We start from the raw sequence: 22,186 nt of genomic DNA on the forward strand, positions 1-22,186 counted from the left end.
GGATGCTTCTGGACCGTCTGAACAATGGGAGATTGTGCAGAGCAATAAAAAAAGAGAAGCAAAGCCAGGATGGCCTGGGAGAGAGAGGAGAATGGAGTCGGAAGGTGACTTTGGCAGACCACAGATAACAAAAGAATGCATTATCAGAAGGTAACAAGCAGAAAGTGCAGGGCTCAGCACCAAATGTTCAAATGATTAGGACTTGAATGCATTGCGAACAGTACAAAAATGTGTCATAAGACTGATAAAGAAGAAACCTGCAGTTTATATGTAAAACTGGTCAGGTGGGCAGAACAGTGGCAAATAGAGTTCATCCCAGAGAAAAAGAGAGAAAATGCAGAAATTTACAGGAAATAACTTTTTGTCTCTGCACATCAACTGGTTGATTAGAACAATTTCTTGTTCAAGAGTTCGGCTCCTGTTCCACATTCTAGACAAAATTGACTGTTTTCAGAGTAACAATAATTTGGATTTGGAACATTATGTTGAGGTTGTACAGGATGTTGGTGAGTCCTCTTCTGGAGTAGAGTGTCCAGTTCTGGTCTTCCTGTTAAAGAAGGATATTAAGTTGGAGAAGGTTCAAAAGAAATTTATTAGGATGTTGCCTGGAATGGAGTGTTTGAGTTATAGGGCAAGGCGGGATAGGCTGGGATTTCTTTCACTAGACTGTAGGAGGTTCAGGGGTGACCTTAAGGGTGTATAAGGTTATGAGGGATATAGACAAGATGAATGGCAGGTGTCTTTTCCCTAGGGAGGGGGATTTCAAGACTAGGGGACATATTTTTAAGGTGAGAGGAGAAAGATTTAAAAAAGACTGAGGGGCAACTTTTTAAAAAAACACAAAGTTGTTCGTGTGTGGAATGAACTTTCAGAGGAAGTGGTGGATGTGGGTACAGCTACAACATTTAAAAGACATTTGGATAAGTACATGAAATAGGAAAGGTTTGGAGGGATACGGGCCAAGCACAGGCAGGTGGGACGAGTTTAGTTTGATATTATGGTTGGCATGGACTGGTTGGACCAAAGGGTCTGTTTCCAAGCTGTATGACTCTATTCAAAAACATGATTTGACTTTCCATCAAATCAAAAGCAAAACTAAGATGCTGGAAACCAGAAATAAAAAAAAAACAGCACGCAGGAAACATTCAGCTGCTCAGGGAACATCCGCAAAAGGAGAGAGAGAAATATGCAAGTTAACACTTCATGTAGGTAAATGGTTCCGATGCTCCTCTGAAAGGCCACATACTGGGGATTTCAGCCTGTATTTTGTACTAATACTGAGGACAAGGCTGTCAGCATGCTCCATCATTAATTAAAATCTGCGGCACATTTGGTGTCTGCATATGCGCAGTTAACCATGAAAATCCAGAAATTGCTGTCAGTGATTCTGTGCTTTCCCACGGGATGGGTTAGTGAATGTTCCGTCTCCTCTCCGAGACTGTAAACAATTAGAAGTCACTGAACTGATGAGAATGTCTACTCTTCTGGTCTCACTGTAAACACCCTTGAACAAAGTTCCACTTGGTCAAAAACCTAGCTGCACCTCAGTTCATAACTACAGATAAACTGCTTTACTGGCCCTGAACAGTGATTTTTACATTTATTGATTGGCCAATTTCTGTTACATTAAGAAATTCCACACACTTCGGAACTTTTTTTAAAGTTTATGATTTTTAGCTTCTAACAAATCAATCTCATGTTTGTGCCAATCATTTCATTTAATTCTGCACTCAGGCTTTACTGAATGGATTTGGTTGTTCTTTAAAATCTTTTGCTTAATGTTTGTTGTCAATGAGAATATGTCAATATATCTGACCAACTACCTGCTTGGAGTTTTTTGCTGGACATTTGGAGGTTCTCTTGACTTGATGCCAGATTTAAATTGACATCAAGAAATAGCAAATCCACATTAAAGAAAGAAATCGCTAATGTTTGTTGAGTAGCTTTGTTCGTAGCTTACCAGTGGCCATGAAATCCAGAACGTTAAATAGTTATTTTTTTTTTTCTTTCTCGGCATATTCTGCTTGACTTGAGCATTCCCAGCGTTTACTGTCTGTTTTTAAAAACAATCACCACTAATGTTTAATAAGTTGTGTGTTATATCATTAGCACAGGAGGGAGCCATTCTGTTCATCAGACTTGCACTGGCTCTTGGAACGCCCAGTTGAATTAATTCTACTTTTTATTGATTTATAAAGCTTTTTTTTAAAGCATACCCTTGTGAAACTGTGGCAATGCCAGGGAAAGATCGAGGTCTCCAGGTCTTACTTTATGATTTCCTGACTGCGCTCATGCCCCGTTCAGAATTGAACATATTGTGTCACATGAATATGTCCTCCAGCGCTGCATAAAACTTTGGCTTTACGACCAGCGTGAAGTACACTGAAGTAATATCAGCTTACTCCAAGAAAGTCCCATCTCAAGCCAAGATTTCAGTCTGTGCTCAGAACCTGTCAGCAACAGGCAAGTTCACTTAGCTCAGCAGCACACTCTCTGGAGTGTCTACATCAATGGTAAGACACATGCAAAAACATCCAAAGCAAATGTAAGCTTCAACCATCAGACTGGGAAACCAAACTGAAAACTTACAGAGCAATTGTCACGCTCAGTCTGTTTTATGCAATGCAAGGCATAGACTGAGCATCAGCATGCCAGGAAGCTAAACCACGCCCATTTGTGCGCCTTTGGGAGCTCCCGAAAATCAGATGGCAGGACAAAATCCCAGGTGTTGAGGTGCCAAACATCCACACCATATGGAGACAGTTACAGCAGAGTATGGCTGGCCATGCAGCCAGAATGCCTGACATTCATTCACCGAAGTGAATCTTCTGCTGAGAGCCTGAGTGTGGGGGACTCTTGCATGGCAGTTAAAGGAAGTACTACATGGATACACTACTGGCTTCACTTTGGAGTTTTGACATCAACTTTGAGATCTGGTGGAAGCTCACCCAGGATCACTGCACCTGATATGACCAAATCTCTTTCAAAAACTAGCACATATCAGAGACAGAGATAAAATGCAAGGAGAGAAAAGCCTGATCCAGCAACTTATTCAAAAACCCAATCACCTGCAGTATTCTGTTCTATTCGCAGCAGAACCTTCTGGCTGCAGATCAGTCTCAATAGTCACCTACAAACCTATTGGAACCTTATCACCCCAGATGTCAACTCTGTCTCGAAAGATTAATTAAAGCTTTATTTGGGGTAACAAAAGATTTCTGTGGCAAAAGGTGTGCAGAGTAGTAAATGACATACATTTATAATATATACAGACAATGAAGAACATGTCAATTTAAATCTGGCATCAAGTCAAGAGAATCTCCAAATGTCCAGCAATAAACTCCAAGCAGGAAGTTGGCCAATTACATTGACATATTGTCATAGACAGCAATATTAAGCAAAAAAACTTACAAACATCATGAGTCTTGGCATCATCCTCCTTTCCTAATACTAGGAATGTGAGCCTTCCTCATGCATTGAACCAAGACAAACTCACAGAAAAACTGCTTCACTGGCTTAGAGTTGCAAACAAAATGGTACCGATTGGCAAGGTTTCATCAAGAGCCACGCCAGCCTCCCATTGTAGGTGCAATGCTATTAGTATCCCAACCTGCACAATCCAATTCCACAAACTGCAAACCGAGCAGACTCAATCCGTACGCTCCAGATTACAAATGTGTGCTTATGCTAGCCACTATTTGAAATTTCACAGGTTGAAGACTGTATCTTACCATCAGACACCTGAAAAGGTGGTTTGAGCTTAGCTGCCACTGTCTCTTCCACATCACTGAATGGATTCTCTGCAAAGACTAGGGTATACAAGGTCACTCCCAGGGACCAAATCTCTAATTCAGGCCCAGAGTACCTGGACACAGAAAGAAGAGGGAGAACTTCAGACCCATTGGCAAAGGAATAAGAACTCTCCTCCTTCAAAATCAAAGGCCTGCTAATACTGGAAGCAGACTAACACAAACTCTTGCAGTAGACCGATGTAAAACACTACATTGTATGGAGCAATAATTAACCTCAAAACTAAAACAAAAAAAAAAAATTGAACTATATGGGGCAACATTTAATCTGTGTGAGGAAATGGAAACTCGGCTCCCTCCTACACACTATTTTATTAAACTCCAAAATGTATATATGGACTTATATTTTCTGAAAAACAAAATGTTAGCATATCCAATACACGTGCAAGTGAGTGCAAAAGATTTTTACGAATAGTTGTAGATTTAAATTGGACAAATTACTTCATGAATGTTACTATATTAAATATCAAAAGCAACCAGGTTCTGCAGGGAGGTAGATGTCATGATGAGGATGCTGACTGGATACAAAAGATGGAATCAAACCAGATCTTCTCTAATCTAATGATACATTTTCAGTGGCAGACTCTATCAAAGATGACATGAGAGTAATGTGGAACAAGCTGGTCTTTATGGAGCTGGTGGATTGGGTTTGCTCCAGGATCTGCCAAGGAGCCAGGGGTTCCAGCTTACCCTGTGTTCTATGGCCATGAACAGAAAAAGGAAAACTAATCTGATTTGGGATCTGGCAGTGATCATAAAATACTTAGATCCATGTGATCAGTAACATTGACAGAATTTTGGGAGCAACTCTGGTTTGATCATGTGGAAGGCGAGAAACTAGGAAGACGTTTTGTCAAACAACACGAAAATAAATTGTCTGATATATAACAACAGCCATGATTTCAAGCCAGGAATCACAAAATGTGTGGACTCCGATTGGCTGAGGAAGCTGAGCTGGATTATAGATTTGCTCTGTAGGAACATACAGTGCAAAGTGAATTGAGAGGGAGGGAACAGCATCAGGATAAAAAACTATTTATTGAAAAATACAGGTTTCCATTGAGTAAATATGGAGTAGCATTAATCGGTAGTTGTAGAGGATTTCACAGGCTTGACAGTTCCTGAGGCATGGAGAGTGATTGAGAAATAGGAATCACGGACAAAAACAAAAGGAAAAGGGAATCTAAAAGACGAGTGTTCAGTTGAAAATAAGATGTTCAACAAACATCATTCATATGTTTAGCAGGTAAATACTCACGGGTTTCCCATCAGCACCTCTGGAGAGCAGTATTCAATTGTCCCATAAAAAGTATGAAAAACCTTCCCAGGTTCCAAATTCACAGCTGAACCAAAATCAATAAGTTTGACAGTGAAATCCTCATCAATAATCACATTCTCATCTTTGATATCCCGATGTAGAATGCATTTACTGTGCAGGTAATCCACTGCAGCCACAATCTGAAATACATAGAACGTACTGAGGTGGTGGACCTACTTACAGACATTCTACCCTTTGCAAACACATTGCTGCAGTTTAACATATACAGCAAACTTTTTATTAACCGGCACTTATGGGACCAGGACTGTACCAATTGATCAAACGTTCTGATTGATCACGAGGTCCACATAATCAATGTAAAAACACACAGAGTAATAGAAGCGTAACACAGGGGCATACACATCACTGATATACTTTATTTAAAGCATTAATCACTTAAATAATAATGCAATGTTGCCTTATATAAAACTTACTGGCAGAGAGCCTTCTCATTCACACCCTCAACTGACTATTAGGATATTGGGGAGATTGTGATAACGTAGTAAACTTCTAGTATTTGAGGTATAATGTTTACCAGTTTATTGAGAAAGCTGGTTCATAAGGTGCCAGTTAAAACAAAGTTTGCTGAAGTTCAAGCCAGTCTTACGGTAGCAAATTATCAGCTCCAATTGCTTAAGCCATCACTCCATGAATATATTTTATGAAACAAAAATTATAGAATTAAAATGTTAATAAATCCTAAGTGTAGAATACATTGATACAGCTCACTGGAAATCAATCCTACCTATTCCTGGAGTCAAAAGTTAAAGATTTAAAAAATTATGCAGAATTCTTCAATTTCTATTAGCCCATGGTAGACTGAAAGCACAGACGTTTCTGTACTCAACAAGAATGACTATTTATTACAAATAAACTCTAACTACAAAAAACAATTGTGAACTGCCAACATATAACTCTACTAGTTAAAACGCTAACCCACTTCCAGTCACTGTAAACTGTAACTTTTAACTGATAAGTCAAGTCACCCTGCGCCTCTGGCAGACGAGTAGTAGTTTCTGGAGAAGGGAGACCAAGAAGTAGCTCTCTGATCAGCAAAAGGTTCACTTCAGCAATTCCTTCATGCAGGGACCACTGACCTCCCTCAGTCTTTTGCTCTGTCCATAACATCCTCTTGCTTTATCTGTCAGCATGTGTGTAGAGGGGGAGTTTGTAAGGAATTCAATTCATCATTGCTTACCTGTAGCTATTTATTTGCAATTAATGTTAATTTTTGTTAAGCACAGAAATGTGGTCCATGCATTTTGTCAACCTCAGTCTGAAAGTTGGGTAAATTGGGGAATTCTGCATATACTTTAAAAATGATTTAACCTCTTTTAACATCTCGGAGAACAGAGGAGCTCGATTTCCAATGCGCAACCCCAGTGAAGCACAACAAAAATTACTTACTCCCTTAAAAAAACAAAATTAATGAACCTACTGTCCTCTTCTCTTTACCTGTCTAAATATGAAGCTTGCCAATGGCTCATCTAGGTCTGGCTGTTGATCAATGAACTCAAAGAGATCTAAACCAACTCCATGTTTCTCCATCACAAGCTGAAAGAAATCCAGATTCTCAAACACATCAAGGACCTGCAAGGATTTGAAAGCACTCGTTTGAAATTGTGGCTATACCTCCAGAGGAGAAAATACAAATAGAAAATAAGAACCGTCAAACTAATGGAGTTTCAGCTCTACTGTTTTCTATTCTTAGTGTAAATTGGTTGTCACAATACGGAACTGAACCACTAGTTGAAATTCACGTCTTGTCCTCAATTTCACAAACTAATGCAACCTCCATCCAATTAATACCAGAGTACTCAGTTCAGAATGGTGAATCAGTGTTACAGTTCACTCACAGGAAAGGAAAGCACACTTCAAAAAAGCATTTTGCACTTCAGTAAAATGATCTGTTTGCATATGGCAACAGCAATATATAATCACAATGACAGAGGAGATGTTGCCCAACTTGAGTTTCATCCCCCCTAGCATTTCTATTTTAGATTTCCAGCATTCACAGCATTCTGGATTTTGAGAGTGAGGATCTCGTTCTGCAACAAGGGTAGTAGTAGCCTGGAAAGCAACTTCATTAGAATTGACAACCAGAAAGGTTCCCACTTTCCAGCCTGGATTCAGTGAATTTATTCAAATGACATACTATGGACCAGAAGCAGACAGCTGGTGCAGAAAGACCAAATGAGAATAGCAAAAAAAATTTAAAAAGCTAAGAAATGTGACTGACCTTGATTATGTTAGGATGGTTGAGTCTTGCAAGGATTGCAATCTCTTGACTTACTCTGCCTAAGTCCACATCATCCACCCAGCAGTCCTCCACAATCTTGTCCTTCCGAATAAATTTCACCACAACCTGGGAGACAAAATAAACAGCACACATCGAAAATTCAATGAGTTTGCTGCATGAATGTCTTTACCATTATTAGCAACCATTGTTGGCAACTAGCTAAGTTGTGAATACCCCCACGGCATGTTCTCAGGAGGTTGGGAAAACTAACAGAGCTTTCATACATCCAAGTCAAAGTCGAAGAAAGCATATGAACTTGTACAAAAATATTTCCCCCATCCTTCTCTCCTGAAGTCTCTGATCCATAATGGTATCCAGGATCTCAATGAAATATAGCACTTATAATACCTCAGTCCAGAAATAGTTAGGAGGCTATTTAAGCTGTCATTGTACAAACACTCAAGCCGTGCCCACATATTCTCTTCCATTTACACATGCTAAAACAGTGCTGGAGTAGCAATCTAAGCCAGATTTCCCCAAGTTATGACCATGAGGTGAACTGCAATGTCCTTGCTTAGCCGAGATCCACTATATCAACACACAAAGCTGGAACCTTATTATAAGGCACAGTTATTTTAACTAGTTGCTCCATCCATACAGTTTATAGCCAAATCTCCCATCCTCACGACCACTGGTTCATGCACGCACTTGCTAAATAACTTCAGTTCCAAGTAGTTCATAATTGGTTAAACATTAACAATGTCATTCGAAAATTTTATGGCCATGCATTTTTTTTGAGCAGTGTGCCAACAATCTAAATCAAGTTAATAATTGAAGGAAGCCACCATTTGGCCTATTGCACTTGCGCTGTCTCTTTGAAAGAATAATCCAATTACATTTTGTCTCGTTACCCACTGATTCACTATTCATGGATCTGTGCACTCGAGGTCAGCCCCAGAGCACAACTTATTTTCCCCAACGACTTCTCTGGTCCGATTGGGCAGTACACAGGAGCGGTATCAATATCTTTTGTTATCCACATGAAGTCTGTGCCCTTATCCCCCACAGATAGAGAGGATAAAAATGCAATTCAGTTTCCACACTCTTTCTTTAGAGTCCCACAATTATTTTACATTAAGTATTTCCCCCCCGCTCAAAGTTTTGTTGAATCTTCATCCCCCATCAAATAGTGCATTCCAAATCACTGTTGATTAATAATGCTAACTTGCTAATGTTGAAATTTACTTCTACAATAGTCCATTACTAGCATTATTTAGAAAATGTGATACATGTGTTAAGTTGGGAATTTTGCTCCACACATACCTCTTGCTTGCTGTGCTTTTGACTGGCTGTCCACACAAAGCCGAAAGCTCCTTTCCCCAGTGGGCTCAGCGTGTTATAATACTCCGAGTACTCCCCTTCACAAGCTTTCATTGCTTCCAGCTCCTCCGAACTCTTCAAACCATTCGACCTGGCAGTCTCCATTATAGCCTAAGAAGAATGGCAACCCACATGTCAGACATGGCATCCTATGAACTTTGCACAGCACAGTCTTCAAACCAAAAAGACATTTAGGTCCCCACCATATCATTGTGCTATTTAGTTCTAGAGATCCGAACACCAGCTCGAGAAGTTGCAATTTACTAATTTCTATACGGTAGCTTTAAAATTTTCTGAAGGGTCCCGACCCGAAACGTCGACTTTCCTGCTTCTCTGATGCTGCCTGGCCTGCTATGTTCCTCCAGCTCCACACTGTGATCTCTTGACTCTAGCATCGGCAGTTCTTACTATCTCTGAGCTATAACACCTGCAAGCCTGATCACTGCAAACGTGCAGTAGAAAGGGAAACAGAAGTTGGAAGAATGGATGTTTGACACTCAGGTTGCTGCTAGTTAGTAGAAAATGCTGTTTAAACGACATTTGAGCAGCTGGTGGTTAACGTTACCAATGAACATTTTGCATTTCTCAACAATAATCAAGGCTCTGCTCATTCAAGTCACTTCTTACAAAAAGCACTCAATTTTCCAACAGACCTTCAGTGTTCAATACAAGTGAAAGCTGCCCTGCAGCATAGTCCAAACTGATGTTTTAAAACATGAGCAAATTTAGTATACATTTGACATAGGTCAAGCACGAATTGGTTTTTAAATTTCACCACTCAAGGTGTGAAGGAACATTCATTCTCTCAAGCATGATCCCAACTCCAAACAAACACTTACATTGTCTTCATATTCGTCAATAACATTGGTTAGCAAAAGCCTATTTATATTCTCTGTATCTTTTCTCAGATTCAGACACCATTCAGATTTGATACAGCCGTGTCCAAAGTTTTCGTCACACCAGTGCCTCCATGAATTACATTTATCAGAGGTGAATTAATTTTCTGGGACAAAATGTTACACAGCATTGACCAAAAAATGCAAAATCCAGAACAAATTAATATTTTAGCATTGTTAACTTGACTGACCTCTCCTAAACTGACAGAGTGGTCTGCAGACAGGGAGGTGCTGTTCAGAGTGGACATTAGAAGGGTCTTTAGTGCAGCCTCTTTCCGACTCTGACAATGATCACGGACTACCCACACGCAATACAACTTTCCTCCATCTCGTAAATGCAGACATTTGACCTGAAACATAATACCTGGGACAAAAATATACAGATTGTACAAGTCCAAAGTATAAATGACAAATACATGATATCCTGGTCACATTATTCAGGAGTAGCTTATTGCACAACTCTGCATTCTGCCATTAATCACAAACATACAACTACATACTTAATACAAGAGCAAACTATTGTACTTGTTGGAAATCTTAAAAGCAGAAAATACTGTAAATACTCAAACAGGTTGGGCAGCAATGGTAGAGAGAGAGAAACAGAATTAGTGTTGTGTCTGTCTGTCTCAAGTTCTAATGAAAAATCATAGACTTGGGAACGTTAACTTTGTTGCTCGCTCCACTGCCAGACCTGTGAGTATTTACAACTTTTCAGCATATTTAACATATGCTACTTTAACAAGACTGATTTTCCACGATCAATCTGAGCAGCACTCAAAATCAAATGTGAAAGCCTCATGTTTGCATATTTATTTTGTGTGTAATTTGTTAGATGTTAATGTAGCCAAGGTTTCAAATGGTAAATACAAAATTCATCAAATTGTTAGGCTTCTAAAATGCATGAAATACACTTGCCAGGGGGCTGATTGATACAGATGTAAATATGCACCTCTGGGATGAGAGGAGCATTTTCTGCAGCTCATTGTGGTTAGAACATAAAGTTTTATAAAAGTAACTCTCAAGATCGATTGGGACAAAGGAGGTTCCTGAGTTCACTTGATTTTATTCAACCATTTCCTTTTACACATCCATATGTTTTGAAATTAATCCAGTGTAGGTGGCAATGACTTTCAAATAATTATCCTGTGTGTAAAGAAAATCTCTGAAATTTGCCTTTGTTCCACTATGCTGAGGGATTCAGAAATACCATTTCAAACTGATTCATCTACTGAGTTTCTTGTCTATATTTGCAAAGGTTTCTCAGAGAGGTCACAGGCTGTGAAGCCCTAGGTAATTGAATCCATCGGTGTGACCTGTGGAATTATCATCAACAGCTGAAGCTCAGAGCCTGACATTTGGCTTTGTCACTTCAGATGCCTGAAAAAACAAATAAAAAACTCACGGGCTTGCCTTCATTGCTCAGTCCTTTGAATATAGGAGTTAAGACATCATGTTGGAGCTTGCACAGGACATTGATGAGGCCTCTTCTGGAGTACTGTGTCCAGTTCTGATTGCCCAGTTATGGGAAGGATATTATTAAGCTGGAGGGGGTTCAGAAGAGATGTACCATGATGTTGCTGGGTATGGTAGGATTGAGGTATAAGCAAGGCTGGAACTTTTTTTCACTGGAGTGTAGGAGGTTGAGAGGTGACCTTACAGAGTTATAAAATCATGAAGGGAAAAGATAGGGTTAATGGTAGGTGTCTTTTCCCTAGGATGGGGGATTTCAAGAACAGAGGGCATTTTTTTTTTTTTGAAAAAAAGGTGAAAGAAAAGAGATTTATAAAAAGACTTGAGGACAATTTTTCTTTTTAAACACAGTGGTTCATGTGTGGAATGCACTTCCTGTGAAAGTGATGAATGCAGGCACAGTAGTTGCAACGTTTAAAAGACACTTGGAGAAGTACATGAATGGGAAATAGGCCAGGAATAGGCAGGTCAGATTAATTTAGTTTGGGATTATATTGGGCATGGACTGTTTGGACCAAAGAACCTGTTTGCATGCTGTATGACTCTGTGACTCTATGACTCTATGGAACAGATTTCCAAAATGATAAGGACCCGAATGGCAACAACAATGTTGTGAATTATTCATTTTTAAAATAAACTCTCACGTCAAAAACATGCATTTATGACTCTTAAGCTGACTGGTAACTAGACACATAAACAGAATTTCCCACCAACCCCAAAAATTTCCAGAGCTATCTGCCCCAAGATCTGCTTCTTGCAGACTGACGATTCTGAACGTGCAGCTTCAGAACTCAGCAATGACCATTGCTCAAAGTTGTCTGATGTAGTTGTGGGCAATACCTCTTCAGTTGGGATTTGTCAAGTGTTGCACAAAAATACTACTTGAGCCAGTTAGCAGACTGGTCAATTTTTTTTGTACACACATACAAGGAAATTTCAGGTAGGCGATAAGAAACACAATTTCATATTGACATGTACAGGTTTCATATACCAGGAGTGTTACACCAGGTTTTATAATGACAGGAATTCATAGTATATCATCAGAAATGTTTTTATAGTGACTTATTCCTTTACTGACAAAGTGTAATAGTGAGTCCAGTTTAACTGTTATTTGGAAATTGATTGTAAACTCTGGCTATGAAAAAGAACATGAGCTCAATTTCCTTTTTCTCCCCCAACTCCCACCAAAGAACTTTTGAAGTATGAAGCCTGGATATCTGTCAACCATTTTGCATAGATTAAAAAATTCTATTTTAGGGAATGAACTGCCTGGGAGAAGTTGGAGGTAGATAACATCAACCTTTTAAAAAGTACTTGGATAAGCACTTGTACTCATGACATTGAAGGCTATGGGCCTGGTGCTACAAAGTGGAACTAGTGTAAATTTAGTGCATTTTTGGTGGTACAGACTCAATAGGCCAAAGGGCTTCTTCTGTACAGTATGATTCGGTGGAAGTTCTGTAATACCCAAGATCATGAGAACAGTCTCACACATGAATGTATCAAACACTTCAATGCTGGACATATACAGCTGAAGGTCATTGGGAACTGACATACCTAACCAGTGGAACCTGATGATGACAGCAGCTACTAATGCAAGAACTAAAAAGAGTTTTTATGATAGCCTTAATTACACAGGATTACAATGACTTACAGAGCCTGGAACCATCCCTGTGATAGCAGTTGCCTGTATAGTTGCCTTCATTAATTTCATTGTTGGGTCCTAATGAAGCTTGACTTTTCAGCTGTTTCTTGGCTATTGGTGTTGATGTCACATGCCCCTCCAACACATCCTTACTTTCTGACATTTCCAGGCAAGGACTGTGCCACAGTGAAAGTTCACTACTGCTCATCATTTCACTATTATAGTGACAATCCCGGCTGTAAACTGATCTTCCGGGTAAATCACCAGCCAACATGGAATCAGCGATCTGTTCCGATACAGATACACAGCGGCTGGCTAACTTTCCACTTCGGTCACTGCAACTGGAGGTACTTGTACTCATTGGCTCTGCCAAATCAGCTGCTGGGGAGCCTGTGCTGCTCCTAGCTTCTGGTTCGAGGTCTGAATCTATCACATAGGGAGATGGAGTCCTGAGAAGTTCCGAGGTAGCACAAGAAGTGCCCGACTGATCTACAGAAACCAGCTCAGAGTCACTGCTGAGCTCTAAATCTTTGAGACCACAGAGAACCTGGTTCACGTCAGCCTCAGAGGCATTTACAGCCTCTATGTCACTCCGAGTACAATGTCTTGCAGATAATTTTATTTGACCGTTTAGCCTGTCCAGAGAAACACTATTGGAGGCACTCATTTGTTCTTTCTGGTCATCAGTCAGCACAGTGAGCGGTTGGGAGCACAAACTCCCTTTGTTAGCCGTACCTAAAGTATTGCATTTGCCACTGATACAACGGTCGGGCACAAAGTTATGTCCATCGTATTTGTTTTCTGAAGTCTCCAGATGGGCAAGGTAAGTACAGATTCTATTTCCAGGCAACACTTCATCCAGGGTTGGAGTTCCTGGGGAATTACAGACTTTGCTATGGTGCTGTTTAATAAAGTTGCAGTCCCCATTCAAACTGTCAATCTCATCTCCTGGCAGACAGGTTGGGGTGCCAAAAGTGGACCAGTGTGGATTTAAAATTGCCGGTCCTGGTATTGGACCCATTCCATCACAGACTGCTGCTGATGATGCCACTGAAATTGGACAATTCCCAGGTACAACAGGACAATGCAGGGTCTCTGTCAAGTCTCTTGGCACCAAAATTTCCTGGCTTTCCTCAAGGTGAACTTCGTCAAAGCGAGATGGACAGCTCTCTGTCTGTTTTGGCCAGTGAGACATGATGGATTGCATCATGAAACGATCATGTGTGCCAGTCCTACTTTCCAAAAGCAGTAAGGAATTACTGTTCTGGCCCACAGCATAACACTGATCAGTCTGGGCAATAATTTGTTCATTTGCATTGTCACTCCCTAGCCTGAAACAATAAAAAAAAATGTAGCGTAAGGGAACACATTATATAGACATCAGATGACCCAAAAGAAAATATTTTAAACTGGAGCACACATTAGCATGAAATTATGGGAATACATTGCCAGACAAACTCAAATCTGGCCAGAGATTAGGTTGATTGGAAAGAGACAAATTTGTTTCCAACTCCCAGAAATTAAAGTTTTAAGTCAAGAAATGGGAAAAAATAACTTCAGTGTGCGCACCAATTATGGAAGATGAGTTGAAATACTATAATTCCAGATTCTACTGAGCGGATGCTCACAATAGAACGAATCACACACAGTAGGTTTGAACACTATGAAGCCACACCAGTTTGAATACCAGCTTTCTCTTTACATTCAAGATTCATTTAATGAACTGAAGTTAAACTCCCCTGTGCCGTGATGAGATTTAAATTCATTCCTTCAGATTACAAGCTCAAACCACTGGACTATTAGTCTGTTAGCAACCACTTTGTAAGCATTTGCTACACAGCAAGTTCTATATTTTCAAGTCCGCAAATGACACAAAGCTAAGTGGGAATGTGCGCCACAAGGAAGATGCAAAGTGGATTCAAAGGGATTCAGATTTACTTTAAGAATGAGCAAGAACACGGAATATTGTGAAACAAAATGTGATGTTTTCCACTTAGGTGTGAACATCATGTTCAGAGCATTGCTTAAACAGCAACTGATTAGAAATAACAAAGCTCGGTGTTCTCTACACTATGGAAGCAGGCCATTCAGCCCTTTGAATCCATACTGACCCTCCAAAAGAACATCTGACTCAGACATACTCCCCTATCCTATCCTTGTAACCCTGCAGTTTCCATGGCTAATCCACCTGTCCTGCACATCCCTGGACACTACGGGAGTATTTAGCATGGCTAATCCACCACAACCTGCACATCTTTGGACTGTGGGAAGAAACTGGAGCATCCGGAGGAAACTCATACAGACGTGGGAAGAACGTCTGTGTGGAGTTTACATAGTCGCCCGATGGTGGGATCTAACCTGGATCCCTGGCGCTGTGTGCTAACAATGCCAACCACTGAGCCACTCTGCTGCCCAACAATGAAAATATTCTCATAACTCATTTCTGCATCCACTCCAATGCTTTCACATCCTTTCAAAAAAGGTGGTGCCCAGAAATGGGCACAATCCTCCAGCTGAGCCGGAACCGAGGTATTTTTAAGGTTCACCACAACTCCCCTGCTTTATAGTCAAAGCTCCTAGTCATAAAACCATGGATCCTGGATGTCCCTTAACCTGTTCTTCAATCTTTTATACCCAAAGGATCGTCTGCTCTTATCCCCTCTTTATACCTTTTATTTTTATATGGTCTTTCCTCATTCTTCCCATCAAAAGGGATTATTTCACACTTCTTTGCGTTGACATTCCACCCATTGCACTAGCACATCCACATCCACATCCTCATCCAATCCTGCTTACAAGTCACAATTGTTTCAAGTTTTGCATCATTGCCCAAGTTTGGCCCCTTGGCTTGCACACCCAAGACCAAGTTATTAATGTTGAGCAAGAAAAGCAAGGGTCCTGATACTGATTTAAGAAAAGAGAGACAACAGCAGATGCTGAAAATCAAACAGAAATAGGTAGGGGAGGTCAGTAGGGCTGGCAGCATCTGTGGAGAGAAAGCAGAGTCAACATCCTCCTGAAGACGGGTCGGACCTGAAATATTGATTCTGCTTCCTCAACCTATTTCTGTTTTGGTTTCAAAACTGATCCCTGGTGAAATCCGACTATGCACCTATCACAATCTTAATGGAATGGCACTGCAGGCACAGGGGCTAAATAGCTCAAATTTGCACCTACTTCATCTAACATGACCAACAATTTATCTTGCACAGTGATGATGTGTATCGTGGCAATACTGGAAATGACATCCATCTTACCTAACCCTTGTTTTTCTTCATACACATGAATCCTTTTACCTGCTGAAAGGTGTAGAGGTGACTTTGGGAGATGACGTCGTGGAGGGGAGGCTACGGTCAGCATCTAGCCTCAAACTGGTTCCGGTAAAAATCGAGATGCTTGACCCTTGGCCGCATCGTTCTTGCTGCTGCCGTACAAGACCGGTATCCCCAGCAAGCAGTGGGCTTGGATCTAAGTCAGAAATCCATAGTAAGTACTCGTGGAATGATGCTAGGTTAATAACATATAGAACAACCCCATTAGTTAATGGTTACACAAAAATATTGAGGATGCAACTCAAGGGGCCACATATCAAGTGCTTACTCCTGTATCCCTGGTAGATTTTCACGTTTCATGTTGAAACTGGTTTTCATTTGGAGGGCAGTGTAAACACATTCTGCAGTTGTTGACTTGCTCGTCGAGGTGGTAAGTTTGTTCGCAAACGTTTCATCACCATGATAGGTAACATCATCAGTGCGCCTCCAGTGAACTGTCAGTGTTCTGTCACACTTGCTATTTACATGTTTTGGTTTATTGGGGTGGGTGGCATCACTTCCAGATTTGTTTCTTAGTTGTTGGTATATGGAGTCCAGCTCTACATATTTATTACTGGAGTTCCAGTTTGAGCGTCAGGCCTCCAGGAGTTCTCGTGTGTCTTTGCTTGGCTTGTCCTAGGCTGGCTATGTTCTCCTGGCTGAATTGGTGTCTCTCTTTGTCCATGTGTATTGAAATGAGTGATAGTTGGTCATGTCTGTTAGTAGCTAGTTGGTGTTCATGAATCCTGATGGCTAGTTTTCTTCTGGTCTGCCCTGTGTAGTGTTTTTGGTAGTCTGTGCATGGTATCTTGTAAATAAAGTTGGTTCTGTAAGTTCTGGCTGTCGGATCCTTTACTCTCATCAGAAGGTGTCGTAGTATAGCTGTCGGGGACTACCATGATCCATTGCAGGGCAGTGCCCTCCTTCGATGAAGGACTGCACTATTTACCTCCATTAACATCCCCTTAGCTAAAGGAGCACTAGCCTCGCTACTACACAGACCAGGGATACAGACAGTCAACACCAACACCATCAGCAAAGACGGCACCCTCAAACTACTGGATCTGCGCCTCACAACCCACTTCACCTTCAACGGTAAGATATATCGACAAATCAATGGAACACCCATGGGATCACTGATGTCAGGATTAATAGTGGAAGCCGTAAGGCAAACTCTGGAATGGACAGCCCTTCCCACCATCCAACCAAAACAATGGATCTGCTTTGTGGGTGACACTTTTGTGATTATCAAACACACAAAACTGGAAGAAACCCATCTACTCATAAACCTCCTCACCGGCATAAAATTCACCAGGGAAGAAGAGAACAACAACAGACTTCCCTTCTTGGACACAATGGTCGAACGTATGGCCAACGGTGAGCTCCAGACTAGCTTCCACAGGAGGGCCACCCACGTGGATCAGATACTCAACTACAACAGCAATCATCCCAATACCCACAAACGGAGCTGCATCAAAACACTGTCCAAGCAAGCCGCAACACACTGCAGCACCCCAAAGTCGCGCAATGCTGAGGAGGAACACCTATACAGCGTCTTTGGAAATAATGGTTATCCAAGAAGTATAGTCCATTGATACCCACACAACAGACCACAACAGGAAGACACAATACATCCAGAGACACTCATCACCCTTCTATACATTAAGGACATATCTGAAATGACCATCAGATTACTCAGCCCCTACGAATCACAGTAGCCCACAAACCGACAGCTACATTACAACAGCTACTGACGAGAATAAAGGATCCGAAAACCACAACTAACAGACCCAACGTTATTTACAAGATACCATCCACAGACTACCAAAAACACTACACAGGGCAGACCGGAAGGAAACTAGCCATCAGGAATCATGAACACCAACTAGCTACCAAGAGACATGACCAACTATCACTCATTTCAATACACATGGACAAAGAGGGACACCAATTCAACCAGGACAACGTAGCCATCCTATGACAAGCCAAGCAAAGACACACGAGAATTCCTGGAGGCCTGGCATTCAAACCAGAACTCCATTCACAAACATGTAGAGCTGGACCCCATATACCAACCACTAAGAAACACATCTGGAAGTGATGCGACACACCCCAACAAACCAAGACATGTAAACAGCAAGTGAAACAGAACACCGATGCTTCACCAGAGGCACAATGATGATGTTAGCGAACAAACTTAGCAGCTTGGTGAGCAGGTCAACAACCCAAGCTACAAATCTTCTCAAAAACCTTGAAAGCATATATTCTCCCTATTTCCTCAGTTATACATTACATTCTGTGGCAAAACTTAAAGAACAAGTCACTACCTAACAATGCTATCAGGGAGCTAGGTTGCTTTTGAGACCCAGTGTGAAACAGCTCTCTCCTCTGTTTTATTGTCAATTTAGTGAAGGCAAAGGAATATGTGAACCAGCTCAATACTGACTGAAAAGACCAGGGAATAGAAAACCACATGCCCCAAAATGGTCAACTGTTTTTACTGGCTAAAAACTGGAGTTGCACACAGCACTTTGCAGTTCATGAGGTAAAGACATTATGCAGGAAACGTGACATTAATTTACACATTACAAGACACCACAAATGGCAACACAATAATGACCTGTTCATCTATTTTTGAGAGATGTTGGCTGAAGGATAAATATAGGTCAGGAAACCCAGGAGAAGTCTCTTCCCTTATTCAAATAGTGCCTCATCCTTTATGCTCATCTGCAGGGATCAGGTGTGACCTCAGTTTAAACTTTTCATCTGAAAGATGGCAGCTCTGATAGTACAGTGCTCCCCAGGCTAGATTTTGTACCCAACTGGAGTAGAATTTGAAGTCACAATTTTCTTGTTCCAAGGTGAATTCCAAGGGGTTACCAACTGACCCACAGTTAATAAATGGACATTGTATAAAATTCCCTCAATCTTGGAAGTTGATGTTTTGGTGATAGGTGGAAATTATAAATGGGATTGGGTATTAATGGTTTTCTAAAAATTATGAATATTGCATCAGAATCAAAACAGAGCAAGATCCTCAGATTTTAACCCAAACTACAAGTGCTGTCATCCGCTCTACAGCTTATGTTCCCCTCCAAACGCCTACATGGTTCAGATTTTCCCTCCTCCCTCCATTCCCCAATCCCATTTTGCATACTGTACCTTTTCTCACTGCAGCAGACACTACAGGGAGTACGTTAGGTACCTCGATGTCACTGCTCAGTGGGTTAATGCTATCTGCACGATGTGTCATCGGAATGCAAACACAACCGAAAGAAACAGATCAAAAGAAAGAAGCACCACAGAAAGAAAAAGAGAATGTCAGTAAGAAATAAAAGCATTACTACTTGTATTATAAGCCATCACACATATTCACCCATTGAAAACAATGTGAGCAGGCAGATCACCAAATAATCACAAACAAAAACAAATTGCTGGAAAAGCTCAGCAAATCTGCAGCATCTGTGGAGAGAAATCACAGTTAACATTTCAGATCGAATGACCCTTCCTCAGGAACTGATGCTAGCTACCAAACGTTCACGCTCTGAACTTTATATTCAGTCTTTATTTAGATTCACAGTGACTGCTAAGTGCAAGATTCTCACATGCTCTCATTGTTTAAACAGGAGAAAATACCACCAACATAAAAACTAGCCAAAAGCACCACCAATAGCATTTTTTGTTATCAATTCTAGAAATCCAAAGTATCATTTTTTTTTTCTTCCACTCCTCAAAGTCTATATATAAAGAAAAGGTACCAGAAAATTTCTGACGTCAGAGAGCAAACTCCAAATTGAGACTTACAGCACAAAGTCAAATCTGATCAAGGCTGGCTTCAGAGAGACCAGACTCAAAGCACATAAAACTTTTAACATATTTTAAAGAAATCCAGTTTTGTACCACCCCAAACATGGCAGCAAACTTCTAAATTCAGTCATGCTTCACTACTTTTTCCCCCTAATGTAGTATTTAATATTACTGTATTATCTGAGAGAGTGTACAGGTCTGATTCAATACTGTTCAATCTTCACAACGCAACAATTGACCTATTACCAGTGTAACTGGTTGTAAAAATTTGCTCAGGACCTCAAATATATTTATTATTGCAAGGAGTTCATTTTAGCAAATAAAAACAATATAATAACAACATGGCAGAGCAAACTACAAAATTTGCATAAATTTAATTAAACTCTTTAAAAAAGAAATGCTCCATGCTGCTAAATCACTTCTTATAGGAGGAACTATTGCAGTGGAAGTGTTAAATTGACATTCTAGGGTTGACCACTGACCAGAAACTGAACTGGCCATGTAAATACCCTGGATAAAAAAAAAAATCAAACCCGAGATCAGGAATCCTTCAACAAGTAACCCACCTCCCTTCTCCATCCCGCCCCACTGAAATGAACTGACCACTTCCTTCACCCCGACCCAACATCCAGCACCAACCCTCCAAACTCAGCTAGACTCAACCCAAATATCCACCAAACTGTTACCATTTGACAGCAGCTGTCAAAGTGGTTGTCCGTGATTCTGGACCTTTAAATTTCAGAATACATCAACTGGCTGCCGTGAAAAAGGGGCGTGGTTTGCCTTCCTCTGACATTTCTAAACTCCAAAAGAATCTGTCAGAATGCAAGTATGGCTCTGCACTTCTAGGGGAGCCTTGAGTGGAATCTCCACAAAAATGTAAAGGTCTCCTCTTTTGTTTAAAAAAAAGGGCCAGAGTGGTAATTTACTCGAGATTGACACTTCTTGGAAAACCCGGGCCTATGTTTAAAAGCGAAGATTTCTTTCTCAGGAGTCTGAAGACCTGATGCTATTCCACGTCAGACTCAGTCCACTTTAAACAAACTCTTCATGTTAAGCCTTTGCTAGTGAGGCAAAACAATACAATTAAATCGATCAAAGAAGTTTGTCTCGGAATTGCTCAGCGTGTAAATCACAACTAAATGATAGATACTTGAAGATTAGTTTAAATAAAAACCTATTAAAAGCATGAAGAGCTTACTCATTAGCTTGTCTGGAATACCAGTGCTGCATTTTATTAGTTTCAGAAAAAAAAGATTAATTTAGATTGTTACTGTTGGTGCCTTCTTTCTTCCCCATCTACTTTAGAAGGCAACTACAGAGATAATTACAGCAGCAAAGCAGGGGAAGGGAAGGCAGGTGCTGACATTAGAAGAACTAGACGGAGATGAAGCTAAGTCAAGAATTTATTTTGTAAATTTCAACTTACCCTCTAAATTGTCAGATAATACAGAGTAACTGTGGCATCCTCCTTCACTTGCCTCACCATTACGACAAACCTCTACTTCCTGAGTACAATCATCCAGTAACGGCAATGCTATAAAGCCATCATCAATAGGATCCATGTAGTCATAGAAACCAGGAATTAGGAATGCAATATTCTAGAAAATGAAAACACTTCCATCTCAGGACAATCCAACTAAACAATGAATGAATTTAAATCAGATTCTTTACATCCTCACATACAAAACAATTTACTTTTCCAAGAGTTCCCGGACTGCTTTGTCAAAAGAAATACAAAGCCAATTTGGGTTAGCTACTCTCTTACAAATAGCAGGTAATAAAATTTCAAGAAAAACGGTTCAATATTTGTACATTAATATTCCTATTTCAGAGTGGCCTTTTGGAAGTGGTCAAGATGGAAAAGCTGGTACAGAAAATTCTACATTCCCCTGCAATTTAAATAAGGTCTATTCATTGTACAAGGACTCTACTTGTGTTTTAGCTCATCCATCTCTCAACTGAATCATGAGTGCTAAAAACTATTTGTTGTTAACAAACTGGTCTACGTAGTATGACTTACCAACTGTTGTTTTTATTGCCTGCTGCCATTGCAAAGCCATCCCTCAAATCAGGAATTCAGGCCTGTCATTTGTTATGTTTAATAGTGTAAAATTAGGAAATTTGCAAGGTTTGAGTGTGGTACAGGAGGGAGAGTTTCACATTCTTGAGAGATTGTGACCATTCTGGTGGAGAAGGCACCAAATTTCAAGAGAGAGCAGGTTGCAACTCAACATAACTGAGATCAATGTGGAGTTTCTGGAGGATTTAAACTAAATGGGCAGGGGAATGGGTGACAGCATAGACATGA

At 40.5% G+C, this 22,186-nt stretch overlaps 1 protein-coding gene across 2 annotated transcripts in view; it reads right to left on the reverse strand.

Moving 5' to 3' along the window:
• Positions 1 to 22,186, reverse strand: part of pask (PAS domain containing serine/threonine kinase) — a 47,988-nt gene that overhangs the window by 10,287 nt on the left and 15,515 nt on the right. The window contains exons 8-17 of one of the 2 annotated variants that reach the window (XM_048604158.1): positions 21,305 to 21,476; positions 19,231 to 19,305; positions 16,054 to 16,225; positions 12,767 to 14,088; positions 9,834 to 10,006; positions 8,690 to 8,857; positions 7,367 to 7,492; positions 6,583 to 6,717; positions 5,068 to 5,267; positions 3,732 to 3,865 (exon numbers count right to left, since the gene is read on the reverse strand). In XM_048604158.1, the coding sequence (XP_048460115.1) occupies positions 3,732 to 3,865; positions 5,068 to 5,267; positions 6,583 to 6,717; positions 7,367 to 7,492; positions 8,690 to 8,857; positions 9,834 to 10,006; positions 12,767 to 14,088; positions 16,054 to 16,225; positions 19,231 to 19,305; positions 21,305 to 21,476 (2,677 nt within the window). The remainder of the gene's footprint in view (positions 1 to 3,731; positions 3,866 to 5,067; positions 5,268 to 6,582; positions 6,718 to 7,366; positions 7,493 to 8,689; positions 8,858 to 9,833; positions 10,007 to 12,766; positions 14,089 to 16,053; positions 16,226 to 19,230; positions 19,306 to 21,304; positions 21,477 to 22,186) is intronic. The other variant, XM_048604159.1, reaches the window with a different exon arrangement.

The sequence above is a fragment of the Rhincodon typus genome, chromosome 13 (genome assembly GCF_021869965.1).
Source record: "Rhincodon typus isolate 14 chromosome 13, sRhiTyp1.1, whole genome shotgun sequence".
Classification (NCBI taxonomy): Eukaryota; Metazoa; Chordata; class Chondrichthyes; order Orectolobiformes; family Rhincodontidae; genus Rhincodon; species Rhincodon typus.